The 12,182-nt window shown below is 34.9% G+C and overlaps 1 protein-coding gene across 2 annotated transcripts; it reads right to left on the reverse strand.

Moving 5' to 3' along the window:
• Window positions 1-457: 457 nt before the first annotated feature.
• Window positions 458-7,585, reverse strand: LOC131935190 (adipose-secreted signaling protein). 2 transcript variants are annotated; one of them, XM_059291566.1, is made up of 5 exons: window positions 7,440-7,485; window positions 4,270-4,387; window positions 2,759-2,959; window positions 2,514-2,642; window positions 458-1,186 (listed from the first exon to the last, which is right to left on the reverse strand). In XM_059291566.1, the coding sequence occupies exons 2-5, from the start codon at window positions 4,355-4,357 to the stop codon at window positions 1,089-1,091; spliced, it is 516 nt and encodes a 171-aa protein (XP_059147549.1). In that variant the 5' UTR covers window positions 4,358-4,387; window positions 7,440-7,485; the 3' UTR covers window positions 458-1,088. The 2 variants fall into 2 exon arrangements, with proteins under 2 accessions (XP_059147549.1, XP_059147548.1); XM_059291565.1 differs by lacking the exon at window positions 7,440-7,485 and adding an exon at window positions 7,488-7,585 and having other exon boundaries at window positions 459-1,186.
• Between the last annotated feature and the right edge of the window lie 4,597 nt (window positions 7,586-12,182).

A 12,182-nucleotide genomic window follows, 5' to 3' on the forward strand; every position in this document is an offset into this window, starting at 1 on the left:
CAATGTTAGTTATGGCCAACTCAAGATAATTAGACTGCTCCAGGGATATACACCACCCTCCTTGGTCTGCTTAAACTTTTAGATACCCACCCTCCTTTTATGTAGGCTACCCCACCCTCCTATACAAGTTTATTACCCCACCCAGCTAGAAATGTGAGATGCACCAACCATCAAGTTCAATTTCAGACGCTGAGGACCCAATACAAAACAAGTGCAACAAGAAAACCTAAATTCACGGAGTCAGGTATTTTATCTGGCCAAATACTCAAAACATCACAGTCAAAAAGAGACCAGATAAACCAACATTTTAAAAATGAAAAGCCAAATTTATTTTTCTGTACTAATAATGCAAGCCAAATTTACTGGTTTTAATCAAATTTATTTTTCTACAGCACTAATATAAGCCAAATTAATATTTTTATTCCAATATTTGTAATTTCTGATTTAATGCAAACAAATTTTTAAATTTCATTACGGCAGTAATAGCTATATATAACTCAGCTATTCTCGATACATAAAAACAAGGTAAAATTCTCAGCAATTTCAGAATGCTTTTTTTTTTAAAATAAAATTGTAGTTAAAATGATCAGATAAAAATTATTATGTAAAAACAACTTGGACATTTGATTCATCATAAGGTAAACAAATGAAAATTTACAGTGGGATAACGGATGGTGGATACAATGAATCAATGAAAAAATACTTCAAACATTTAATATATAATCAATTTTTTTTTAAAAACTTTAACATTTAAACCATGCAACAGAATTCACAAATAATTTTTTTTAAAGTTCTGGAACTAAAAAGATTCATCAGAGATTCCTAAAAAATTAATTAATAATCTAAAAACAAAAAGTTAGTCACAGACTTATTTAATTTTTCAAAAAAAAAAAAAAAAAAAAATCCAAAAAATTATTGACACTATTTCTCCAATGACAAAAGAATGAATCAACAAATCGTCCAATTGAGCACACCAAACACACATCCACACACCAGTGATACACCTAGACCTTGACCTATACTGGGTCAGCATGACATTCAAACCGCCGAGTTTCAAATATTCAGTGAAGGCAACACAGACGACCGGCTCAGAACCCCTGCCAATCACTGGCATCAGATTCCTCATCCAACTCTACCTTAATACAGTGTATACCTTTCTTCAAAGATGGAGTACCTTTACCTTTACCTGGAAAAACAAGAGTCAAGGGAAAGTAAATATATTGATGGAGGGTAACAAAATACAAGCAACAATAGACAGAAATAACAAACCAATGCAGTGAAAGACATTTTCACATTTGAGTTCAAGAAGAGAAGAGTTGTGCTTAAATACAATCATATGAAGAGAATATGAAGTTTACAAGACCACAATTTTATGGGAATACACAACATAAAATAATCCTTTAGACTTGAACCCATACCGTGTAGAACCCAGCAGGTACACAATAACATCCAACTTTATAATGGATCTTTTAACACAGCTGCTGTCTATGTCAGCAAATACTTCATCAAAATCTTGAAGAAAACATTTTCTTCTTCATTCTAAAGTTGGATGGGATTTCTTCCAACACAATGAGGTATCATGTGACTAAGTATTATGTGACTAAGTATTATGTGACTAAGTATTATGTGACCAAGTATCATGTGACTAAGTATTATGTGACTAAGTATTATGTGACTAAGTATTATGTGACTAAGGGATTTCTTCCAACACAATGAAGTATTATGTGACTAACTATTATGTGACTAAGTATTATGTGACCAAGTATTATGTGACCAAGTATTATGTGACTAAGTTATTTTGCACCATTTGGCCCAGCTGGTTTAACAGTCTGTTTATCTTTCTGGAGTTGCCTCTATAGCCTTTGTCCATCTGGGAACAAACTACGAGGAAGCAGTTGTTTGATTTTGGAGGTACTCTCCTAGATAGGATGCTGTCCCGGGGATCAAACTCAAGACTTTTGGGTTTAACAACATTGAGCTTTACTGGCCCAACCACACCAACCCATTAGAAAACATCTACAACATCTATTATATCAGTTTTAGCAAAATTATAAAACTTCAATTTTCTATTCCTTCCCCCACCCCACTCACCACTATAAGAAAAAATATTATACAGATTCCTAGCAAGGCGGTTACATTTTTATTGAATGATAAATAAAACTGGGACTTAATAATAATATGTAGACTAGACCATTCAAGACAACTTTTAGACCACACAACACTTACAACTTTTAAACTAGACCATCATTAAATTAACTTTCAGTTAAGACCAACATTAAATTAACTTTCAGTTAAGACCAACATTAAATTAACTTTCAGTTAAGACCAACATGAAATTAACTTTCAGTTAAGACCAACATGAAATTAACTTTCAGTTAAGACCAACATTAAATTAACTTTCAGTTAAGACCAACATTAAATTAACTTTCAGCTAAGACCAACATTAAATTAACTTTCAGCTAAGACCAACATTAAATTAACTTTCAGTTAAGACCAACACTAAATTAACTTACCTAAAACTCGAGCATGTAAAACAAGAGTAATTTTCTTTTTAGGATCTTTGGAGCATGAATATGTAACTGTCTCCTGCATTATCTTTTCCTTCATTGCGCTAAATATAATCACTACGTCATGCCCTGTGCCTAAGAAGATAGAAGAAAAAAAGATAAATAATAATCCGTAAATATCTTTAAAGACATTTACACAAACAACGTTTGAAAATTTAAAATTGAGTTTGAAATGAAAATTGAACCCTTACCCTGTGCCGTAGGGGTTACTGATTCAATTTTGGCATTGAGGTTTTCTAGAGGTTGAAATGTTGTGTCTTTCCCCAAGTTATCGTTCACAGAAAATCTGACCTCGTAAATGTGTTTGATTTGCAAGAAGCCTAGCCGGACATTGATTTTGTTTTCATCCACATGTTCCAACAGAATCTGGGAGTCATGGGCACTAAGGTCATCTGCAAGAGATGGGAGTTATCTGGAGATATTTGTTTAGCTAAAGTATATAAAGCCCTCCCCCCCCCCTCCATATTCACAAAGAAGCTTCATTATTTCCAACCTTTTAATCGCTACTTACTAAAAGAAATCTTTAGTGCCCTCATTCCCAAATAATCTTTTTTCTAATATTCAATTCAATAAGTATTTATATTTCTAATAGAAATATGTACTTTGATGTTATTACTAATACAGATATACCTCCCACTCATATCATTAACTAGGTTATGGCCTAGATTGTTGGTTGTGTTTAAGTTGAGCTTTGAGAATAAGCTTGACATAATGTGAAATACAGCCAGATAACAACAGTCTTTATTTAAGTTGTGAAATAACTACCTTTGTCATTAGTCTACAAAATGTACAACCAACTAACTTCTTTAGGCACTACAAAATATACAACAATCTAAACCTTCTTTAGGCACTACAAAATGTACAACAAACTAGCCTTCTTTAGGCACTACAAAATGTACAACAAACTAGCCTTCTTTAGGCACTACAAAATGTACAACAATCTAACCTTCTTTAGGCACTACAAAATGTACAACAAACTAGCCTTCTTTAGGCACTACAAAATGTACAACAATCTAACCTTCTTTAGGCACTACAAAATGTACAACAAACTAGCCTTCTTTAGGCACTACAAAATGTACAACAATCTAACCTTCTTTAGGCACTACAAAATGTACAACAAACTAACCTTCTCTAGGCACTACAAAATGTACAACAAACTAGCCTTCTTTAGGCACTACAAAATGTACAACAATCTAACCTTCTTTAGGCACTACAAAATGTACAACAATCTAACCTTCTCTAGGCACTACAAAATGTACAACAAACTAACCTTCTTTAGGCACTACAAAATGTACAACAATCTAACCTTCTCTAGGCACTACAAAATGTACAACAATCTAACCTTCTCTAGGCACTACAAAATGTACAACAATCTAACCTTCTTTAGGCACTACAAAATGTACAACAATCTAACCTTCTCTAGGCACTACAAAATGTACAACAAACTAACCTTCTTTAGGCACTACAAAATGTACAACAAACTAACCTTCTTTAGGCACTACAAAATGTACAACAAACTAACCTTCTTTAGGCACTACAAAATGTACAACAAACTAACCTTCTTTAGGCACTACAAAATGTACAACAATCTAACCTTCTCTAGGCACTACAAAATGTACAACAAACTAACCTTCTTTAGGCACTACAAAATGTACAACAAACTAACCTTCTCTAGGCACTACAAAATGTACAACAAACTAACCTTCTTTAGGCACTACAAAATGGGCATGGTGGTGTGAATGATGTGAATGGCCGTCATGATCAACACTGCTATTGGAGGGGTCTGCCATTGTGTCTCTTTCAGGTTTGCACTTAATTATCTAAACAAAAATAATCACATGAATACATTAATTGGAACTAGTATGTCTTAGGACTAAGTGGTTATTCACTTTTCTGAAATGCATGTCATTTAACTATTCGTAGTTGGCTATTTTTAGCTGACCAATCGAATTTTAAAAATGTATTGTCCTGCGCATGCGTGCATATTTAAAAAAATTATTTTGAGTATGAGTCTACTTTTCTACGATGTTTTTTAACTGTTGTCGAAGTGGTTGTGTATTAGGTAGTTGGTTTTTTGTGGCATGGGATCTATTCCTTTTGGCTCGAAGTTTTAATTTTGCTTTTTTTTTAATTCTACCTTAGGGGTTAGGGTTAAGCAATAGGGTTAAGTTTAAGAGTTAGGGTTCTACACAACATTACACACTGCATAAATTGGGGAAATTAAGAATCACAGAAAAATTCCTCGCTCTGATTGGTCAGAGTACGATTAGCCTTTTGAGGGCTAATATTTGTAGTGAACTACTAACAGCCACAGCCTGGTCATTATAACGTACCATTTGACTTAACTAGGCCTACACAATAAGCAATTGTCAAATAATGTACCATTTGACTTAACTAGGCCTACACAATAAGCAATTGTCAAATAATGTACCATTTGACTTAACTAGGCCTACACAATAAGCAATTGTCAAATAATGTACCATTTGACTTAACTAGGCCTACACAATAAGCAATTGTCAAATGATGTACCATTTGACTTAACTAGGCCTACACAATAAGCAATTGTCAAATAATGTACCATTTGACTTAACTAGGCCTACACAATACGCAATTGTCAAACAATGAACGATTTAAAAGATGGAACTGCCAGCACGCTTGACTATATGGCTGACATTTTTTTTTGAGTTAACAGTCACAGACCCCAACAGCTAGGAGAGAAGAATCTATTTAAAGATAGGCCTAGTAAATAATGAAATAAAAATAGTACTACAAAGGCTCTATTGTAAAAAATGTTTAATCCGGGCCTGTATATTTATTATGTACAGGAGTCCGACAATAGACTATACACAAGTGGTGTTAAGTGATTAATTGTATAATAATCTCAGGTTTGGGGTTGCGGTCCAATTTAGGGTTGGGGCTATGGTATGGCAGGTTGGCACTGACATTTGTAATTGATTCTTGGATTTAGTTCAGAAGATTCTATTAGGCCTACTGTGGCATTATCCAACAATAGTAAAACATATTTCCCCCACTATAAATTTTTACTTAGGTAGACTGGCAGTAGAGCACTATCCTGCTAACAGTGTCCACCCCGAAGATTTCAAGTGCCGCCACCCCCCAGAGAAAAAAGTCTGGAAGAAACACTGTAGGCTATTAGAGTGCTAGAGATTATGACTTGTTTTGTACATCTACTCTCTAAAATCAAGATCGTTAGGTCTTGTTCTAGAGTATCTAGATCTTGATTCAAGATCCTACTTTTGGGACCTAATGAGTCCTAACGCCATCAATATTTTAAAACTATTTTCTATAGCATGTGTAGTATAAGAAGTAGTAACAGTGTTATTACCATTTAATAATTCAAATCTTCTAGATCTAGTTATTCTCTGGATATCTAGTAGATCTAGTAGCACTAGATTCTAGATCTACATTAGAATTAGGGTGTTGTGTGATGAGGGGCAGAGGAGGGGGGGGGGGGGGGGGAGGGTTCAGATAATGTGACGTCAAACTTTTGCATTATAAAAAAGCAATTTTAGAAAACGAATTTATGCCGTTATTTAGCATTTTAGAAAACCATTTTAATAAATTGTCATAGGAATTGATTAAAATACTCTATGTTGACAGAGTTCAGACAAGAAATGGGAAAAATATAGATCTGGTATTTTAAGAACAATTCAACTGCAATTTAAAAGGGGTTGTAGGCTGTTGTGTGACGTCATTTTAGGGGGGGGGGGAGGCGGGGTCTGGCTTTTTTTGACGATATGTGACGGAGGGGGGGGGGGGGGGGGGTTAAAATTCACAAAAACAAGCGCGACATCATTTATGGATGACCCCTTGTGCTTTAGGTCTAAATTCTAGTTTTACTAGAGCTAGACTCTAGTAGCGTCTAACACTCAACTCTAAAACTAAACCAATTTCCAAAATTTGTAGGAAATCCTCAAATAGTTTAAATAAGCCTATAGCCTTTTTTAGGCCTACTTAGTACTTAATACTACTTACTACTTACGTTTAATAATAGGCCTAGTCAATAATTTCAATAATAGAGCAAACAAATAGATCTAGATCTAGACCTGATCTAGACCTATGACCTATGTGTATGTCAGTGTGTGATAATAATATGATAATAATAATAATAGCCTAATAATAATAAATAGATGATCAATTTAGATTCTAGGCCTTATTGTCACTAATTGATTGTATAGCCGACTATAGCCCAGTTCACTTTGTTTTAGTCTAAGTATAGATCTAGTAGTATATTAAGTATAGTTTAGTATAGTAGTGTATAAACTCTAGATATCTAGTATTATCTAATATCTAGATCTAGATCTAGTTTAGTACAGTTAGAATCTAGAAACTAAGTAGGCCCTATTAGTCTATTAGAAAGTAGATTCTCTAGCCTGCCTGCTTTTTTAATTTACTTGAAGTTAATCATTAAATTAATCAATGATGTAAGAATGTAAGTTATAATAAGTAACCTTAGTAAAGTCGTTATAAAGTTAGACCTTTTTTTAATAAATTTTTATGAAACTGAAGTCAAGTGAAGTAGATCTAGATTTCTAGATCTAGACTCTAGCTAGATCTATCTCGATTTAGTCTACTTACCCTACTAAGATCTAGAATCTAGGATAAACTTAACTAGGATTCAAGGTTAGAATTTAGAATTTACAACGCCCACAACTAAAAAAAAATATTTTAAAAAAGTCACAAGTGACGAGCTTCGGTTCACTCGTCACACAAGCAGAAAATTAATAAAAATCCGCATTTGACTGAAGTTATTATTTATTTAATGATTTAATGGTTATGTTCACTTCACAAATCTATTTTTACCAATAACACTAAAACAAAATAAGTCTAAATCTGTATTTTGCGCCTTACTGGAAGGAGGCAGTCACCGAATTCAAACGAACACTGTTATTTTCTTACCTCGTGCCCATCCGTTGAGCTTCTTCCAACAACCAGTTCGTATTCTACTAAGCCGTGGACACTGTTGTTGTTATTTTAAAAATACCTAACAAGGGAAGGTACTACAAAAATTATTGTGAGCTTCCGGCAATTACAAGGCTACTTCCCTTGGATTAATTAGTAGGCTACGCAGCCTGCATTAAATCATTAAGCCTTGTAAAACACGTGCATTCGTTAAGTTGTGCATTAAGAGGGCCACCATAAATGTTGATATTTTATGTGAATACCTAGAGATTTTTAAAAAGCATTGTCTCAAATCTTTTTTTTTTTAAAAAAAACAAGGTCAATTTTATAAAATTAATAGAACTAATGAAATGCTCATTAAAATATTGACCCTACAATGCCTTACATCTCAGTCACATGAACAGGAAGTGGTTATGGGGGAAGGGGAGGATGGTTAAAAAAAACAACCTTCCATACGTTTGTTATAGATATAATCTAGACGAATCATTACATTGGTGTAGCTGATTATGTAGTGCAAGGGACAAGAGTTAAATCTAGTGGTGTTGTTTTTCTATCTTATTGGCATTAAATACCTACACAGCCTACATCACGGGTTCCCAACCTGGGGGTCGCGACCCCCCTGGGGGTCGTGAAGGTCTTTCTGGGGGGTCGCCAACTGGCATACTAAACCTTAGTAATTAGAAACAAAACATAAATATTTAGAAGAATTTTTTAAATTCGGCTTCATTAACATCACTGGAAATGTAATAGAGAAGAAACAAAGCGCACTGTACAAAGTTGTTCTCAGTCACGAATCTATGAAATCTTCAAAACTAAAACGCCATTTGAGACGAATCATTCGGAACACACCAAAAAAAGATATGGAGTTCTTTCGTCGGTAAGAAGCTAGTTGCAAACGCCAGAAACTTGATCGAACAGGAAGTTTTCACCAGCATTAGTGCAAGCATCAAATGAAGTCGCGATAGAAAATGCCAATAAAAAAAAACAATAGGAGAAAATCTCATCAAACGCTGCATGTACGTAAATGTTAAATAACACATTTTTATTGAAATTAAGCTTTCACCATTGTTTGCTTTTCAAGTTGATAAATCAACAGTCGTGAGTTCGTGTTCGCAGTTGCTGGTCTGTGTCTATATTCATGCGGGTGATAGCAAAGAAGAGTTGCTCTTTTGTGAAGATAGCATGTAGAAAATAAATACGTTTTTTAAAACTGGATGATTAAAATGGGTTAAAACTGCTGTGGGGGGTTTATACGGATGGTGCGCCATCTATGTTTAGGTCAAAATCGGGCTTTCAGAAAACAGAAAAGATTTAGCTCCCTAACCACTGTCCTAACCAATCGACATCAAGAGTCCATTGCTAGTATAAGTCGTAAATTATATAAAATCTGGAGCCTTCAAAGAACTAAGCAAATACATGAATAAAGATCACGAGGTTCTGCTCTTCTACACTACCGTACGCTGGCTGTCAGACGAAATGTTGTAAATTGTGTTTTTGAATTGAAATCTGAAATCAAATTGTTCTTGGAAGCAGAGTTTCTTCCAGGCCCCCCCCCCCCCCCCCCGAAAAAATTTTACCGCCCCCCCCCCCCCCCCCGAACGAAATTTATATAATTTATATAGAAAATATATACTTTTAACAGTGTCCGCCCCCCCCCCCCTCCCGAAAATTTCAAGTGCCCCCCGGAGAAAAAAGTCTGGAAGAAACACTGCTTGGAAGTGCAAAGGAAACAAGACTTTTTGGTATACTTAAAACGACATAGAGTGGTTGGAGCGATTATCATACCTAGCAGATGTGTTCAAGATAAGCTTAACATGAAGCTTCAGCGAAAATGAACGAATATTATAACTTTCCATGATAATCTCGGGGCATTTTTATCAAAGCTGCAAAATCGGTAAAGAAAATAAATCTTGGAAATATTGTAAATTTGTGAAACTGCGGTGTGGTAGATGAATCTGATTGTGAGATAATTACAATTTTGAAAGAAACGATTTCTGGGCATCTTGAATCTCTTGAAAACGAACTGCATCGCTATTTCTCTGAGCTGAAAAAAGTACAATCTGTATTGACGCATTACCCATTCTCTTCTTCCCTTGATGTTGCCAGCATTCCCGATGAATTACAAGATGAATTCTTTGATTTGCAGAATGATTTCGAGTAAGATGAAAAACTGCAGACACAATTTTGGTGTATTATTCACCATTCATACCCAAGCGTAAAATTTATTGACTTTTCGAGAATATATTTTCAACACTATTCTTAGATTAAAAACAAAATTAAGATAATTATAATGACGTAGGTTGGCGTTAACAAAATTTTTTTTAAATTAAAAACTTAACCACGAAGGTTTAGTGAATAGTATGCAATTTTACTCATGCTATTAAAACAGTTATCAAGAGTAGTTCATATTGAAAGTCTACTAGAAAATCTTATTTTAGTGCTTATTACTTTCCATACTAATTTCGGCTTTTTAATTCTATGGGGGTCGCGGGTCACTTACTTTTTTAAAAGGGGGTCGCCACTCGAAAAAGGTTGGGAACCACTGGCCTACATTAAAGAGGTAATACATCCAGTGTTTCTTCCAGACTTTTTTCTCCGGGGGAAGGGGGGGGGGCACTTGATATTTTCGGGGGGGGGGGGGGGGGCGGTAAACATTTTCGGGGGGCGGACACTAGTAAAAGAGATGCCTCGAAGAAACTCTGAATACATCGCACATACAAAATTCACAAAACTACTTCATAAGAGCAAAAAACACTTATATTGTAGTTCTATAGCAATTTTATTTTGGCCTACATTTTGACCAAAATCTGTTTCAGCGTTAGCCGATTAAAAAAAAACAGAGCTTAGATATTTTTACATACAATGGAACATTTTATAGAATTCAAAAACCATTTATTGTGTTGACTTTAATTTTAAAATGCTAAAACAAAAGGTGAATGAGAATGTAATAGAGAGGTTTTTAAAAAAGTAATTAAGTTACGAATTGTTTTTTTTAAAATAAGGTTTAAATGTTATTTTTGTTAACCATGGAAAGTAGCCTACTTTGAAACTCCCCCCTCCACCCCAAAAAAAAAAAAATATCCTGCTTACGATAACTTAAAAATATCACTATTAGTACAATGGTAATTATGTTGTGTAGCTACTGTACACGTTTCATTCAAATCCAATCGATAGATTTAGAGATCTATACTTTTAAAGTTTTGTGATTTTTTAAGTCTTGTAACTGTTAAAATATATAAGATTGTCAGCAAAACTGAAAAACGTAATTGGCAGACGATCGATAGAGAATCAAGTTAAATAAACTGTAATGTTGTATTTTTTTATTTAGAAATCGGAAATAGTGTAAATACCACTTCCGGTATCCGAAAAGAAATCAAAATTTGACAAAAATCTGCGAATAAGATCTTATAGAAATGTATGAAATTCGACAACCTAACTGAAACAGTACTCAAGTTATCGTGTTTACATACATACAGAAACACAGATGGACACATTTGCAAAACTAACTTTTTTTGCGACTCGGGGGTGTAAAATGTTCTCGATCTCGATTTTTTGCACGATTACAATACTTTGTCTATACTCTGTACACAAGAAAGAAAATGTTGCTATCTATATAACTGTTGATTAGGTCTACTACTATTCTCATCAACTTGATGCTTGTATGGAGTTAATGCTTAAAAAAGCAGTTAGGGGAGGCGGGTGGGGCAGCCGCCCCAGGCGCCGACCCTAAGTGGGCGCCACAATGGGTGGAACTAAAAGAAAAGCTCATTTTAATCTGAAGTATTGAATTATACACAGTCGAAATTAGGAAAATAAACGACAACAAATTTCACTCACCAATTGAACTGTCTTCTACATCACTGGTGTGGTACCAAAAAAAAAAACTTACGGGATAGTGACTTTTTAAAAACGTCACAAAGCTTTTTAACCAAGAAGAGGGGGGGGGGGGGAAGAGGGGTGGGGGCTATTTCACCAGCATGAATAACTATAGTCTATAATATAAGCGGCTAGGTAAGTTCGTCATCGCTATAGATTTTGGAACCATAAAAGTAAACATCGTACCATGCACAGCCTTTAAACAGCACCGCATTGTCTTATTATGAACATTAGAGAAAGGTTTGTTTATATAACGACTAAAATTTTGTTTGTGTTGTGTTTATGTCGTGTTGTGTTTGTGTTGTATTTTTGTTGTGTTTGTGTTTTCTTTTGTGTTTGTGTTTAGTTTTGTTCTGTTCCCAAGTTGGTACATTTAAAAAAGATTCACCGTGGCGGAGCACGGGTATGCAGCTAGTCTATATATAAATGGGACAGGGGGGGCGTAAAATTGATAGTTCGTCCCGGGCGCCGAAACGTGTCGCTACACCTCTGGGTTAATGCGTGTTAAATAATGGTCCAATTTGTTTTGTGTACAGCAGTTTCTTGTGTTTTGAGGATCAAGCGACATTGGTGTTACTGAATGTATTGACGTCATGGTATGGGTTGTTTAGTTGATACGGCGTGGCCGTTAATGGGTTAAAGGTTGTGTATGGTTGATACGGCATGGTATTTAATGGGTTAAAGTTTGTCTTGACAAGCAGGGCTGAATAGTTGAGCTTAATTAAAATAAGGCCGCTAGAGACTAACTAAAGACTGAATGAAGTCCCACCCACCAGGTCCGTTTTGTCTCGGTTCACGGTTCATTGGTTTCAGCCC

This window comes from Physella acuta, unplaced genomic scaffold (genome assembly GCF_028476545.2).
Source record: "Physella acuta isolate Inbredline_101_S28 unplaced genomic scaffold, ASM2847654v3 ptg000134l, whole genome shotgun sequence".
NCBI classification, from domain to species: Eukaryota; Metazoa; Mollusca; class Gastropoda; family Physidae; genus Physella; species Physella acuta.